The sequence below is a fragment of the Palaemon carinicauda genome, chromosome 41 (assembly GCF_036898095.1).
Source record: "Palaemon carinicauda isolate YSFRI2023 chromosome 41, ASM3689809v2, whole genome shotgun sequence".
NCBI lineage: Eukaryota > Metazoa > Arthropoda > Malacostraca > Decapoda > Palaemonidae > Palaemon > Palaemon carinicauda.
In genome coordinates this window covers 49074723-49090340 of record NC_090765.1, presented here as the reverse complement: position 1 = coordinate 49090340, position 15618 = coordinate 49074723, and the positions used below count along the sequence as shown (strand labels likewise).

The 15618-nt window shown below is 38.5% G+C and overlaps 1 protein-coding gene across 1 annotated transcript in view; it reads left to right on the top strand.

Annotated features, from left to right (window-relative positions):
- LOC137632419 (uncharacterized) overlaps window positions 1-15618 on the top strand; it is a 342058-nt gene that overhangs the window by 220991 nt on the left and 105449 nt on the right. The window contains 2 exon segments of the mRNA XM_068364351.1: window positions 7056-7277; window positions 10624-10840. Of these exon segments, the coding sequence (XP_068220452.1) occupies window positions 7056-7277; window positions 10624-10840 (439 nt within the window).

Below are 15618 nucleotides of genomic sequence, written 5' to 3'. Positions count from 1 at the left end.
TCGTCGTTCGCGACAATCTGAAGATCAAACAGATCATAGGTCTTCACAATCTCAACGCTCTTTGTCCACGAGACCAGTGGTACAAACGTTCTCCTCGGAGGCGTTCTTATTCTAGAGGTAAAGTCTTGTGATCGCATTCATCATGATAACGAGCAACTGAGTCTAGACTTAGGTCTGGACGCTTGCGATCTAGATCGCGTTGATATAGGTTCACGAGGATGATGATTATATTTGCAAAGATTAAGCTCCCGTTCACGAGGGTAACGTTCATGCTTGCGAGGGTGCCATTCTTGAATATGAAGTGCATGATCACGAGGCCAAAGGTCACGTTTGCAAGCTAGGCACTCGGGACGTTCACGCCGTTTACGATCGAGGGCTAGATACTCCTGATCACGAACAGTACGTTCACGATCGCGAACTTTGCGTTCACAATCAAGGCCTAGACGTTCCTTGTCTAGAGGAAGAGGTAAGCGCATCAGCAATCCATCAGCATGTCGCTCCTCAACTTGTCTTCCCAAACGAGCCTGGACCGAACCTGATCCTGAGCCAGAACATTCTGTAGACAGGCATCCAGCTAAGCTACCTCTAGTGCCCTTTGCTACCTTGGGTGCTTTAGCGCAGCGTTCCCTCATGTGACACTTTCCAACGCGTTCCTCCGTGATGCGCTCTCCAACGCTTAGTGTTGCCCCTACTCAGAGGCCCTCATTGCCAACTACGTCTGGCCTAGGCGGTCCCTGAAGCAACAGGAATGATCAAAGCTTCCACTGTCCAGTATGGTTCCTAGAGCACTGTTACCCGTGGATCACGCCCATTGTCACACAAAACACAATTTTGTGCGTGAATCTCATGATTTCGCTCACAAATCTGCGATTTCCATGAGAGATTCCTGAGTATGGGTTTCGGAACCGTGAGCAAGTGCAGTACCAACACCTCTGCCTCTAGCTTCAGGCCTATACCCTTTCCTGAAGAGTTTAAGGAGCCTTCTAATAGGTATGCCAACGTACCTATTAGTCCGGACCGTCTTCTTCGCTTGACAAAGGAGCATCTCCTGTTGCTACAGAGACTGTCCTACATCTATGAAGGCTCCCTCTAGAGTTCCTCCTAGAAGACGTTCTCCTCCTGGATTCTCTAGGGAAACCCAGGACTTATCAAAAGGTGCTTAGCTCCCTGCATAGGTTAGTACTTTGCTAACTGCCCTGCATAAGTCCTTGGGTGTGGCTCCTCCACCACCCCAGCCCCCGGACTGTTCCAGTCAGGGCTACTCCTCGGATTCCCTTGGAGTCTGACTGGAGTTCATCTCATAAATGTTCTAACCGTAGAAGGAGACATTTGTTGGACAGGACTCGACGTTCTTTCCCATCTCGATGTAGTACCGAGGTGACTCCACGTTCTGTTCCTTATCTGGATAACATTCCCTTTACTCCAGTGAAGGCGAGGGAGACCATGACTAAGGGACAGAAGAGAAGGATGAGAGGCGTAACTCCACCGCACGCAGATCTCATCTATCCTAGGATGAGTAGGGACATTGGTTCTCCCAGGGAGATCTCTGTCCACCCCTTCAACCCTCAAGAAATTGAGGTAGTGCCTCCGGACCAGCGTCCCATTTCCTTACCTCCACCAGAGGAAGAGCCTATGGCTCCTGCAGCTAAGACTTTGGCTACTGGTGTCCCTAAACCCTCGCAAGTGACTCCTTCCGACATTTTAGAGGTACACTTCCCTGCATGAAGGGAATCCAAGGACACCAAAACCAAACCCAAGAACGCCAAGGGAAGGGAAGTCCGTTTGGCAGAGGCAAATAGGAGATCCCCTGTGGCAGGTCCCTCAAATGATCCAGTCGACGACCCTGACCTACCCCAAGCTGTGGATGTGAGGCTGGAGGTAGATGAGCCATTGGACACAGATAACGAAAGTCTTCCGAGGGCAGCTAGTCCGACCTTTCAATCGGAACAAGAGAGATGAGAGTCAGAACATACCTTTTGGCAGGTCCTCTCTTGCTTGAGGGCCATCAATAGGCTGTCAACTCCTGGTACCACCACCTAGGAAGGGAAAGATATGGTTCTCGATGAGATCTTTGAGACCCAGAAGCCTCCTAAGACTAGTGCAGCCTTGCCCTTGGTAAAGGCCTGACAGCCACCAAAAGGAAGGATAACGCCTAAATAGCTGGAACTTACAGTTCCTTGAGGGGAGGTTCCTCCCCACGATCTTTACTGCTTCCTTTCGTTTTACAAAGGAAGTATTACGAGATCGAGGGGGAGCCGCATTCCACCTTGTCCCTTGACCCTTCGGTGGAATCTCTGACGAAGGGTCGTCCAACTCAAACCCTCTCCGCTTTGAAAGCCTCCCTCTCGGAAGTTGAGCTCCTCAACATAGAGAGAGGCACGAAGTATGCCATGCAGGATGCTTTGTGGTTCGACCTATGGTTGGGGTCCTTGGGCTACATGGTGCGCTCCCACAATCTTTCGAAGGAGTTCGCATGGAAGTCTTTCCTTTTGTCGGGTACCCGAACTCTTGAGTTTTTGTCGCACCACGTTGTCAACTTGTGGGTGAATGCTATACTCAAGAAAAGGGATACCGTCATTGGGAAATTTCACAAACAAGGGCCAAAGGTGAAAGTCTCACGTTTGAGTAATTCCACCATTGAAGGTTCATCTCTCTTCTTCCCTGAGGAGATTGAGAGGGCTGCTGAGCGATAGAGGAAATCTTCGAATGATTCACTCCTCCATAGGGCCCAGACATCCTATGGAAGACCATCCCAGTCTTCACGTGGTCAGCAGGCTACCTCTAATACCTCAACTTCTAGATCCTCAGGACCTACTAATGTGTCCAAACATGCCTTTCAGTCCAAAAGCCAGAAAGGAAACAAGTCCTTCAGAGGAAAGAAGGGAGCGAAAGGGAATGGCCGAGGTGGTCACTCCGCTAAGAATGGCAATCCTCACTACCTACCACCATTGGGAAGATTCCTGTAGTGCTACTGGTAGAGGTGGCAGCATCATGGGGCAGATCCTTGGGTGATCCAAGTGGTCGCCGTTGGGGTACCGCGCCCCGTTCATTCAACCTCTCCCTCCTCTGACTAGGGATCCAGTACACTTAAGCTTCTATGCGAAGGGATCCGCAAAGGAGCTGGCCCTCCGGGCTGAAGTCCATACCATGCTGCATAAGGGCACTCTCTAAGAGGTTGTGGATGGGTCTCCAGGCTTTTACAGTCAAATTTTTCTAGTGAAAAAGGCATCTGGAGGCTGGAGACAAGTCATCGATCTCTCTCTCCTTAATAAGTTTGTTCAACAGAGTCAGTTCAGGATGGAGACAGCAGACACGGTCATCCAGGCAGTTTGACCAAGGGACTTCATGTCCACACTGAATCTCAAGGACGCATACTTCCAGATCCCAATTCATATTTCTTCAAGGAAGTATCTCAGATTGATACACGAGGACAGAATATAAAAGTTCAAGGCTCTCTGCTTCGGTCTCGTGACAGCACCTCAGGTTTTTACGAGAGTATTCTCCCTAGTGTCATCTTGGGTTCAGGAACGGCATTCGTCTCCTCAGATATCTAGACGATTTGCTGGTTCTGGCTGACTCTTTGTCCCCGAGAAATGCTTCTTGAGTTTTGTCAGGATCTGGGGGTCTTGATAAATCTCGAAAAGTCATCACTTCTTCCTTTGCAGAGACTGGTATACCTCGGTATGATAGTAGACACCATTCAACAGAAAATCTTCCCATCAGAGGAAAGAGTACATGGGCTGAGAGAAGTGGCATCACCCTTCCTCAGATGGGAAGATTTACTGGCTCATCGTTGGTTGAGTCTGTTAGGTCACCTAACCTCTCCCCTCCATCCAGTTCTAAACGGCCGCCTCAGGATGAGATCCCTGCACTGGCAGCTAAAGTCTGTGTGGAACCAACTCTCAGATCTGCCGGACATTCGAGTTCCAATTACTCAGGGTCAAGTGACCGACCTGCTTTGGTGGGTGGCAGACGAAAACCTGTGTCAACAACTGATTCATATGTTGTTGTTGTTCGATATGCATTTTATTAAGAAACTGGTCTAGAGTTCGTTGAACAGTGTTTTTTTCAAGTATTACATGATAGCAAGCAAAATCATATCAACAATAGTCTGTTAACTATATGAGAGCATAATCGTGATACTGTTGGAACTTGGAAAACAGCTGACAACAAGACCAAAATAAAAACAATCGGTAATTGCTGTTGTTAAATACATCTTGAATTGATAAAAGGAAAGTACAAAAATGATTAAACGCAGTTCAGATAACATAAAAAACCAGGATTATTTTAGACATCCTTCAGTTCATATACATCATTAAGCTACAGATCAGCTGACGAAATCGAAGGACGTATTAATCCTTGCCTACGATCGAACGTAGATTTAAGCAAAGCAAAACTTTATATTGTGTGTAGTATTTATTTGACATGTTCTAAAAAAACAAAGATAGCTGTTAAATCTGTTCTCTGTGTGTATAGTAAGGCACCTCTGAGAGAGAGAGAGAGAGAGAGAGAGAGAGAGAGAGAGAGAGAGAGAGAGAAAGATATTTTGATTCATATGATAACTAATAATAATACTGTAGCTTAAAACAAAATGTATGAAAACCATGATATAAAATTAATTGTAAACAAATAAGCATGACATGAAAAGGAAAAATATGTTACGATCTGTTTTTATTGAAATGAAAGAAAAATAAATCGCTAATGTGTTTGATATGCATAGTAGCATTGTGCGTTCGTACATATGGTACAAGAAAGTAATGTTCATTGCTTTTTTAACTTGAATTTGTACTTATTGATATGAAATTAATTGTGAATAAATATCCATTAGACTAAAAGGAAAAATATGTTGCGATCCTTTATTTAATTACCTAAATGAAAAAAAAAATCGCTAATGTGTTTGATACGCATACATAGTAGCATTGTGCGTTCGTACCCACCACACAGTACAGCTCATTTTGATTTTTAATTTAAATGTGTTCTTATTGATATAAGATTAATTTTAAATAAATAATCATTAGATTAGAAGGAAAATATGTTACGATATGTTATTTATTTTCCAAAATGAAATAAAAATAAATCGCTAATGTGTTTGATATGCATATACAGTAGCATTGTGCGTTCGTACATACAATAGTTTTGTATATTGTGTTTTTTTATTTAAAAATGTACTTATTGATATAAAATTCATTATAAATAAATAACCATGAGATTAAAAGCAAAATATAAAAGAGAGAGAGAGAGAGAGAGAGAGAGAGAGAGAGAGAGAGAGAGAGAGAGAGAGAGAGAGAGTGTGTGTGTGTGTGTGTGTGTGTGTGTGTGTGTGTGTGTGCGCGCAGGGGGGGCTTATGCATCATAGTGTGATTGTTCATGGGTAATAACTTATTTTACTATAAGATAGATACAAGTAGAGTAAGAATGTGTGTTTTTATTGTTTTTGTGACCTACAAATATATCAATAATTTGTTTGTTCAAGTTTCATGGTAAAAAAAATAACACCCCCTATTACCATAATTTCTTATGGAGAAATTATGTTCCGTTAACAAGATTTCCATTAACACGACCTCTCCAGTAACATAACCGTTGTGTTTATGGGGAGTTAACTGTACTTTCTACATCCCTTTTGAGACAGAGAGAGCGCTCTAATGCATCATAGTTTGAATGTACATGGGTAATAACTTATTTTACTATAAAATAGATACAAGTACTTGCAAAGTGTGTATTTTTTCGATCCCCCATACTTTTTAACATTGCTTGCTCGTAATCCCTGACTAGAATCCAACAGATATTGTAGATTTGCGAACTAAGTCCTCAGAAGAATATTGGGAGTTAGATGGCAGGACAGGATTAGAAATGAAACTATAAGAGAGATTACTCGGGTACCATATGTAGATGAGATCATGGTGAGGAGTAGATGGAGATGGTTTAGACATGTTCTTCGCACTCCCCCAAAGAGATTAGTTCACCAAACACTCAACTGGGCTCCACAAGTCACTAGAAGAGTTGAAAACCCCAGGACTATGAAGTGTGAAGTAGATGATGATGAATTGAGAAGTAATGACTTAAGATGTGTTTTTATTGTTTCTGTGACCTTCAAATATATCAATAATTTGTGTGTTCAAGTTTCAAGTCCTTGTGCATTTCCTATTTATAAAATCGGAATGTGTTCATACAAGACGTGCATACCTCTCACGACAATTTAATTGCTCAGGCTACTCTCATACTCACTTTGTATGTTTAGCGAGTGTACTGGTATTCAAGGATAGACCACAAGTTGTGAGAGTTCTTTATTCTTCTACATTGAGTCATAGAATGAGACAAATTGGCTTAAAATCATTCTATGAGTTAATAAGTTTGGAAACTTGGCATCAATCTTTTCTCACTCCAAATTTGGACCACTCCTAACTTTTCTTACTCTTTGTGAAAAAGTTGATTTTTACTACTATGGAAAAATAGTCTTCTTTAGGGTTCCATTTCAATGCTAAGATTTTTTCACAGTCAGAATCTCTCATTAACATTACAATTTTCATGGTGTCCACTGACAATCCAATGTTAATGTAATAGATTCTGATTGTGAAAAAAATCTTAGGATTGAAATGGAATCCTAAAGACTATTTTTGCTTTGTAATAAAAATTAACTTTTCACCAAGAGTAAGGAAAGTTAGGAGTGGTCCAAATTTGGAGCGAGATGAGATTGATGCCAAGTTTCCTAACTTATTAATTCATAGAATAATTTTAAGCCAAGTTGCCCCACTCTATGACCCATTGTAGAAGAATAAACAACTGTTACAACTTGTGGTCTATCCTTGAATACCAGTACACTAGTATACTTAGTACAGTATATGACTGTGTACCCCCATCCACCCCCAGCCTACCTACTCAAGTGGTTAGGCGGCGTTGCCACCTTGCACTTATAGTCTAATGGCTACCTTCCAGCTTTGCCGAAAGATAATCCACATAAATAACTACAGGTTTATATTAGTTAGGGAAAAATACAATTATCTCCGAATTTGTCATATTTACTAAGAATTGCAAATAATGACATAATTTCTTTTCAGAGATGAAGGAATTTATACTGTACGAACTTTTGCTTTTGATGGGAGACTCATTAAGCGTGTAGAGTTGAGCGTTGTTATTGCTGATATGCCATGTGCCATGCCTGAGGTGGGTATTTTAGAAAAGGTATCCCGTGTAGCATCAGCTCCCAAGATATGGAAAAGCCTGCAGTTTTTCAGAGCTACAACATCTAAAGTTAATTGCAACATTTCCGTGCCTGTGAGGTAAGTAATTTTCACATTAATGGAAATACATGGTGGAAGTAAATACTAAATGTAAATGATCCTTGATTTATTACTTTAAAATTGATGCTAAACCTACCGTAATTTTAATAATAAGATTTATCATTTTGATACTTTCCTCTAGGCCACAGTGCTTATATCTATAGAGCACAGCAAGTTTGACTGTTTTTCAACAGAATAAAATCTTAACGTACCCTCTCCTATAAGGTAGCCCTTGTAGGAACCCTAACCTAGAGGAATTGCCCCTGAATGTAGCTCCATTGGCTCCACCTCTTGATCCCCTTAAGTCGACAGTAGCCTCCATTAATACATAAACCACTTGTATCCAGATCTCAGTGCTGACTACCACATTAACCCGGTGGTTACCAAGTGTTAATTAGGTAACAAAAGTAGTCAAATTTCTTATTTACTGTACATTCATTCTCTAACCTCTCTCCTGTAAACATGGTATTGCACAAATTGCCTCATCCTGAGTGGTATCACAATCTGCTAGCTCCTCTGGTCAAGGTCCTGAGAGAATAACCCCAGTGGCCCACGCTTCTCTGTCAGCTGCACCTGTAAAGATACCACCAGGCCATGGAATCACTGGCTCTTCACGGTTGGAGGTTATCCAACAACGAGCAAAAGTTTTTTCACGAGGCACTATACAGGAGATGTTGGGATACCTCCGGAAGTGCTTTACAGCTGAATACCGGGTTAAATGGGGTGCCTTCTGCAATTGGTGGTGTAGAAGGAATATTCCTTTGGTCAGAGAAATTCTAGTACAGATCAGTGATTTCCTCATCTTCATTGTGCCCCAGTTGCAGCTGTCAAAGACCTTGAGTATAGTCTTCCGACTTGATGGTGTAGACCTCTCCACTTCCTAGGAGTTGTCTATGCTTATGAGGAGCTTCGAGCAGTCTTGCTCATACAGGATCTCAGGCTCCCTGAGTGGTACGTGACTTTAGTCTTCGTGGCGCTAAAGTGTATGCCTTTTGAGTCTTTTAAGTTGGTCTTCAGACAGGGATCTGACTCTCAAGACTTTCTGCTAGCTTTAACATTGGCGAAGAGAGTTGGTTTCACTGTCTCCCTTATTTAGTCACCTACAACGAGGGGTGGGAGGAGGTCTCCTTCAGTTTTGTGCTCAAAACCTAGAAACTGGCGTTGCAGGGCCCCATGTTTCAGTCCTTCTTCATCCCGTCTCTTCAGGAGGCATGGGGGTTGTAATCAAGAGGAGATGCTCTTGTGTCCCGTTAGGACGCTGCGGTACTATCTGAAAAGGACCCAACACCTCAGGCCTGAATGTCAGAGACTTTTTGTTAGCACTGACTGATCCAATGGTGTTCGAAACGGTCTCTTTCTGGCATTGAGAGATGAGCTGTAGAGCGTACACCTGGACTGATGAGAGGGTCGAAGTACCATCTAAAACCAGAGCTCACGAAGTCAGGGGTCTTGGCTCCACTCTAGCCTTCAGGAGAAACCTATCAGTGGGCCAAGTTTTGAAGGCTTGGGTCTGGAAAAATCAGACCACCTTCACAGCCTTTTACTTGGGAGAGTACTGTATATCAACGACTCCCATCACCTTTGTGCTTGGACCTGTGGTGGCTGCTCAAGTAGTTGTGTAACCAGTCCAGCTGGTTGTTCACCTAAATCAGCTGATTTTGAAAGCATATTCGATAGTCTCGATCATTTTGTGAATGTAAACAATGGAAAATATGCATATGAACCATGTTTTTAATTCAGAATATTTCATGCGTTATCATTAGATACAGTTAAGTAAAGCATCAGTTTTATTAAAATCTTACTTCAGAGTCAGATTATAACAAGTGTAGTTCTTATTGTTTCCCTTCTTTAACTTTTTAAGCAATTGTTTTCCATATACAGTTGCCTGTGTCTTACGAGTAAGGAATTGAAAAAAGGAAATAAAGTAATTTCATTCTTACTTACGTTAAGAACTTTCTTTCCACTTTTTAATTTTTTTATTTATTTCACAAACCTTGAAATTTAACGATCATAGAATAACTTTTATTCTGATTTTCTGATTTTTATTATTTTTTTCAATAATATTCAAACTCTATTTATTTATATATTTTTTCAAGTAAGATTACACCACATCACACACAGTGTTTATTTATCCTAATCTGATAAATGAAAGGGAGGGGAGTGTTACCCTTAGCACCTGATGTAATTCTGGAACTAGAGGGTTAAGGTTCCACTGGTGTAGGGGAGAGGGGTGAACCTTCATTCACAGATGACGCATGATTAGCAGTTGTTTTGCTTGCATGCTAGAAGATTAGTCGTAGATCAGTTTGTTTGAAGGAGTTTCCTTTCATCGAATGGAAGTTACTCTGCAGAATATGAATTAATATCAATTTGGAAAAATGCAGAAACTTTATATTTGCTGTTGTAAACCAGGTACTGTGTACTACATAACAACAAAACCTAATCAACTAGAGGGGAACTCAGTAATGAGCATGCCATCGCCATGCCAAGTACTTGTACTTCAATATATTTTCTTCAAAATCTCATAGGTTTGTCCTTGTGTCATACCCCACAGGTCCACCAAGTTTTGCTCAAATATGTTTAGCATTTTTTGTGTAATGTTTTTCACACACACAAAAAAATAAACTTAACAAAATATTTGCTATTTACCTAACATTGCAATGATTTTCAAAGTACTGCTGCATACTTGTACTTTGATTTACTTTATCAAAACTGTTTCAGATTCATCCGTTAGTCATACCCAAAATAACTACCAAGTTTAGCCAAAATCAGTTCTGTAGATTTTGTGTAAAGTTGCTCACAAACCAATAAATAAACTAACAAACAGACAGGGGTGAATACATACCCTTCGCAAAATCCTCTATTTTGGTGAAGGCAATAACAGTATTGATGGCGGTCTTCTTCTGCTAGTCTCTTCACCAGCGATAGAGCACACACTCGCAAATTTTTAACCAGCAATTAGCTACAAATTCTAGATGATATTTAATGAAAAAATAAAGCTTGGCCAGTGAATGCATATTAATTGGGTTTGCTGATGGGTTGAGGGCTAGATAAAAGGACTTTTACTGTGTTCATGGTTCAATTTATTAATTTTAGAAAGGTTATGCAAAAGGTTGTGCACAGAATTTTATGGAAATTTTTGCTTTAAAAGGCCTCATCACTTTCAAAAGGGGATTAGAATTTGAAAGTGATAAAAAGAGTCTTGAGGTGAAATCCCCTTTTCTATCTCAAGAAGTGTTATTACTGAACTTAACTGTTTTATAATTAGGAGTTTTATGTGTAATGTACTGTATATGGAATACCATAATGTATCAGAATTGATAATTACTTTTTTCCAATAACTCAGCCGTTGGTGGACCATCACACAAGTAGATCTGATGGGCGCTCCAGTGAGGGATATTCAAATCGAAGGTGTAATACGGTCTTGGAACAACTCACAGCTTACTGTTCCAGCAATTTTTCTAGAGTATGGCTATTATGAATTGAGATATTTTCTCCTGGTACAGGCATCAAAAATCTTCCCTCTTCAGAGGGATGATTACACCTACATAGAAATTATACCGGTGAGTAATGAATGGTTACAAGTAATACTTTGTGTAAGTAAAGCCTTCACTTTTAAGTGTTTATGCTAATTTTCTTGTCTATATCCTAAAGTAGTATGGACTGGCAGGGGTCACTTGCCTTAGTTAGATAGGCACTACGCATCTCAAGGAACCGGCTATCCTTTGATAAATTTAGCCAATGAATCCTCCATGGATTTAGTCAGTCTATGGAAAGAGAAAGTGTCAGAATGACCCCCAAGAAAAAGCTCAAGATAGAGACAACTGACAAAATCTAACAGAGGCCCTTTGCGTCAATAGACGTAGGAGGAGATGATGATGATATTTTCAAGTTATTGAAAGCATGAAGTGAAAAAGTTGAGTACAGTATTTAAAAACTGAAAAATGTTCCAAATGCCAGTTTTACAGAATTATGTTATGGTTGTAAAGTATTTGTTATTTGCTTATAAATTTAAAACCATTATTCAAGCTTTTCTTTTATTATACAACACTGACATGAAGACTATTTATTCCTCAATAAATTTGGAAAAAAATTATTGAGAGTCCCAAGTTTTATACCAAAATTGAAAGCTTTAAATTTTCTAGATTTTACAAGACACACTCATATCATTCAATTTCTCTTATATTAACTACTTGCATGCTGTTCATTATTGTAATATTATACTTAGTGTTTGATTTTATGAAGTCAGGTACTAGCTATAGAAATATTTACGTGTGTTGACTTTCCCATTAAATATCTTATGTTACTTGAGGACCCAGCTAAAGTTTTTGATAAGATTCAGGGAGAATTGAGGATCAAATTCTTGTAAAAGTAACATCTTAATAATGAAGAAAACTGACTATTTTAGATAGAAAAGTCACTCTTGATTGTATTATTAATTTGCTTAGCAAAAAAAGAAAGCTTAATTAGGGTATATGTGCAGACTCATTTTCTAAACAGGTAGTGCCACAGATCTAAAGAACTCGTTTTAAACACTCGTTTTGGTATCATCATCAGGAAATTTTGTGCAATAAAACTATGCACAGCTCTCTCATCCTTTGAGTACCACAACTGAAGATCCTCAATGATATTAACCTTTACTTTCCTGTTTGTCATGTAGCCTGGCCTATTTTCTCAAGGTTTCTCCAAAATCACCTTTGGATAGTTTGATGGTCTTATTATCATCTGCTAGACCATGGAATATAGAGCCTAAAATCACCCAAATACACTCAGCCCATATGTTAGTGTTTACTAAGATGTCTTCTAGATGAAAGATTACCTCATGTAACTTTTGAATAAGCAGATTAATCATGTGCTGGAAAGTTCCAGTGGTAATCTGTGTGTATACTGGAAAGCATCACTTTGTATTTTAACAATGCGAGCCTGATCCAGGAGAAATAAATATCAGTGTCTTTCAAGCAAGTCACATTTGATGATACATTGTGTATTCCCGATGATATTCACACAATCGTCAATACATAGCAGAATGAGTCCTGTTTTTTTATTACAATTTGCTCTTGGTAGTCTGTGCAAAAGAGTATTCCCCCATTAGGTTTTCCCCAATAAAACACAAAGTGACAACCATTACTGAGAACTATTCATTTCTAGTTCTTCCCTATGCAGTGGTGCACAGTGGGCACAATAACAGTTGGAAGTAGACTCCTGTATCTACGTAAGGCATGACAATGCTCTTCCAACATGGAATGTTGCGGAATCTCTTTCAGTTACTAAGGTTCAGATTCATGAACATTGTGATGTCTTATTGTATCATCAAAATGCAGTACTGAAGACTTATACAGCAGTTTGATTTTGAGATTCTATTGACATATGTAAGTCATTTTAATCCTACCTCTTAGATGCTATTTGCAAACTTATATTGTTATAGTTATGAAATGATTTTTAAATTATGACAAAGAGACCGTGGGTTACATCACAAGCTGTTTGCTTTATGAGAGTGATATGATTTAGAGAATGTTTGACTATTAGTGAGTGCATATATTTGAATACTAAATATAATTTTTGATACCATTAGAAGAGTGAAAATTTATCTTTGTGATTTCCAAACTTATTCAAAACATCTTTTAATGAATAATACAAAAATACCAATATGTTATAGATTGCCACAGTTTTCATACAGTTAATATTACTAGCTAAGCTACAACCTTAGTTGAAAAAATAGGATGCTATAAGCCCAAGGGCTCCAATAGGGAAAATAAAAGCTATTAGTATCATTAGTTATTAATTTGGATGAGTAAATTCAATCATTTGTTCATTCATTGCAACTGGCAATGAAACTTAAAACAATTTTTTCCCTTTTGGGAATTGTATGTTAGGAAAACATGGTAAAGAAACAGCTTTATTTTATATTTCCAAGAATACAGTAAGTAAACAACTTATATAATAACATCTATATATATATATATATATATATATATATATATATATATATATATATATATATATATTAAGAATACTATTTGTTATTGATATGTGCACATATCCTCGATAGTAATAGCGTAAAATCAACTGACGACAAAATCCCCAGACAGTATTTACATTTTCTTCTTTGCGCTTGAATAGAAAAAATATTATTTAATTGACATAGAATTATTTCTTGAATGGGCTATTTATTATGAAATTATGCCAATAATAGATAAGGTAAAATAAGTTTTATACCTTAATTCAGATAATTATACAATACACTGCTAATAAATATAGATAAATCGGAACTATTCTATGTATGGCCTCCTTGGGGGCCATTACAATGCCACCCGGACACAACTGGATATCTTGATTTGGTTGGTTTTATTGGAAATCCAATATGAAAGAGTCCATTATTGTGAGTTTTACTGTATATATGATTAGTGTGAAGGTTTTAAATCCAAATAATGTTTGCTAGCTATTTAAATGGGGTTAGGTCCAGTTGATTAAATTTAAATGTTTATTATTCCTTGATAATATGAAGTTAGATAAGGAACAACTGGTGGTAGGGCAGACCATGGCAATGTTTTGAGACATACATGGTCACTAGGCCACATCCAGAACCAAGGCAGCATAAGGTCATCCTACCTGTACAGTACTGGATAAGGGAGAGCCTGTTAACTTGGGCAGATTTTAAGAAATTTTGCAAATGTTTAAGATTTGAATATAATTTTGGATTATCTGATATTTTCTGATAATTCTGTTTCACAGGAGGTTTCAAAGGCAGCGTCAGCATTTGTGTTTGGTAATTAAGAAAAGAGAAAAGATATGTACCTCAATGATGGAACAGTCTTTGATGTGCAATCTTTCTTTTATTTCTTTTCCCTATTTAGGGGCCTGTTGTAGATTTAAATGTAATTGATAAAGTATCTGCTAAGTTGGATACCAGAACTCAAGCTAGTCTGTTGCTTCAGATTTGTTAGCAATCATTGCACTGTTGTGCAAAGGAATTATTTTCGGGTGAACTTGATCCACATTCTTTGTCTCTCCGGCAGGGACAATTTTTACTTTAGAAATGTTGTGAGGAGTACATAGGCCTCACAGTCTCTCTCTAGGAAGTATGCTTCCTGATCAGATTGAATATCTTAGCCTAAATGTAAAACTCAACAAAGATAAAAAGAGTCAAGTTCTTCCAAACAAACAGCTGCTAGATCAGCTAGACTGTCCAGAAATGTGGGAATGGTGTGGTCACTCAAATTAAGTCATATATGCAACATTACTGAACAAAGATAAAAGTATTTTGTTTTCTTGTTCTGGATCCCTTAGTATAGAAGGTAGATGCCTGTTACTTTCTGGACAAATCTAGATCTTTACACATTCCTATCATTTGCCATGATTTATCGAGTATGAAACAAGTTCAGCGGCTCTGCAAATGGCAAAATGACTAATATCCCCATTCTGGCCACACATGCTTCTGTTGTGTGTCCAAGAAAGTTACTGTATAAACAAATCTGCTCAGACAATTAATTTCAAGGGTGATTCATATAAACCCATCCATTCTTCATCTAACCTACTGGAGGCTATCCATTACATTATCAGAACCTAAAGATTTTGCAGCCCTCTTGATACTCTTTTCTAGATACTCTTTTCTAGATACTAGAAGACCTTCTATTATTAATTTGTATTAAAGACACTTGTATGATTATTTCTAATGGTGACAATCTAAGAATGTATCAGTGACTACAATTAGCTAGGATAATATTGTTGATTTTTTTAAGTTGTCCTTTTATAAGAATAATTTTCAATGTCAGCTTTTAAGGGTATAGATTATAGACCAATGCCTTATTCTATGCTCAAGCATCTTCGATTAGATCTATCCATTTCAGGTACTGTATTATAACAGATGTATTTAAGACATATACTATAATATTAAAAGGCTTCCAGTGATCAGGTCTTTATTTTTTTTATTTTGGATGCGGTTTAACATTATTTAAAAGGTTTGACTTTTTAACTGTTGGAAAATCTTTAACTTATAGATTTCATGGTTAAAACCCTTTTCCCTTTGTTATTTGCTTCAACTAGATATGTAAACTGCAAACACTATCATTAAGGTAGGCTTTGAGATCATAAGATGATGATGTCTGTTCCCTTCCTCTGAAGCAAAATTTATTTTAAGACTAATAGCCTGCCACAATATTTTCACTTCCTCTTTGGAAATTGATGTAAGAATTTCATCAGAAAACAGATTTTTTTTGTCTGGTATGAATCACTCAGTATTTTTTGGACAAACTGTGGACATTACAGGTAGTGACACTAATTTGCTGTGTGATTAGATTTTAAAATTGTCCTTTTTTCCAAAAATGCTATGTTCATTTAGTTA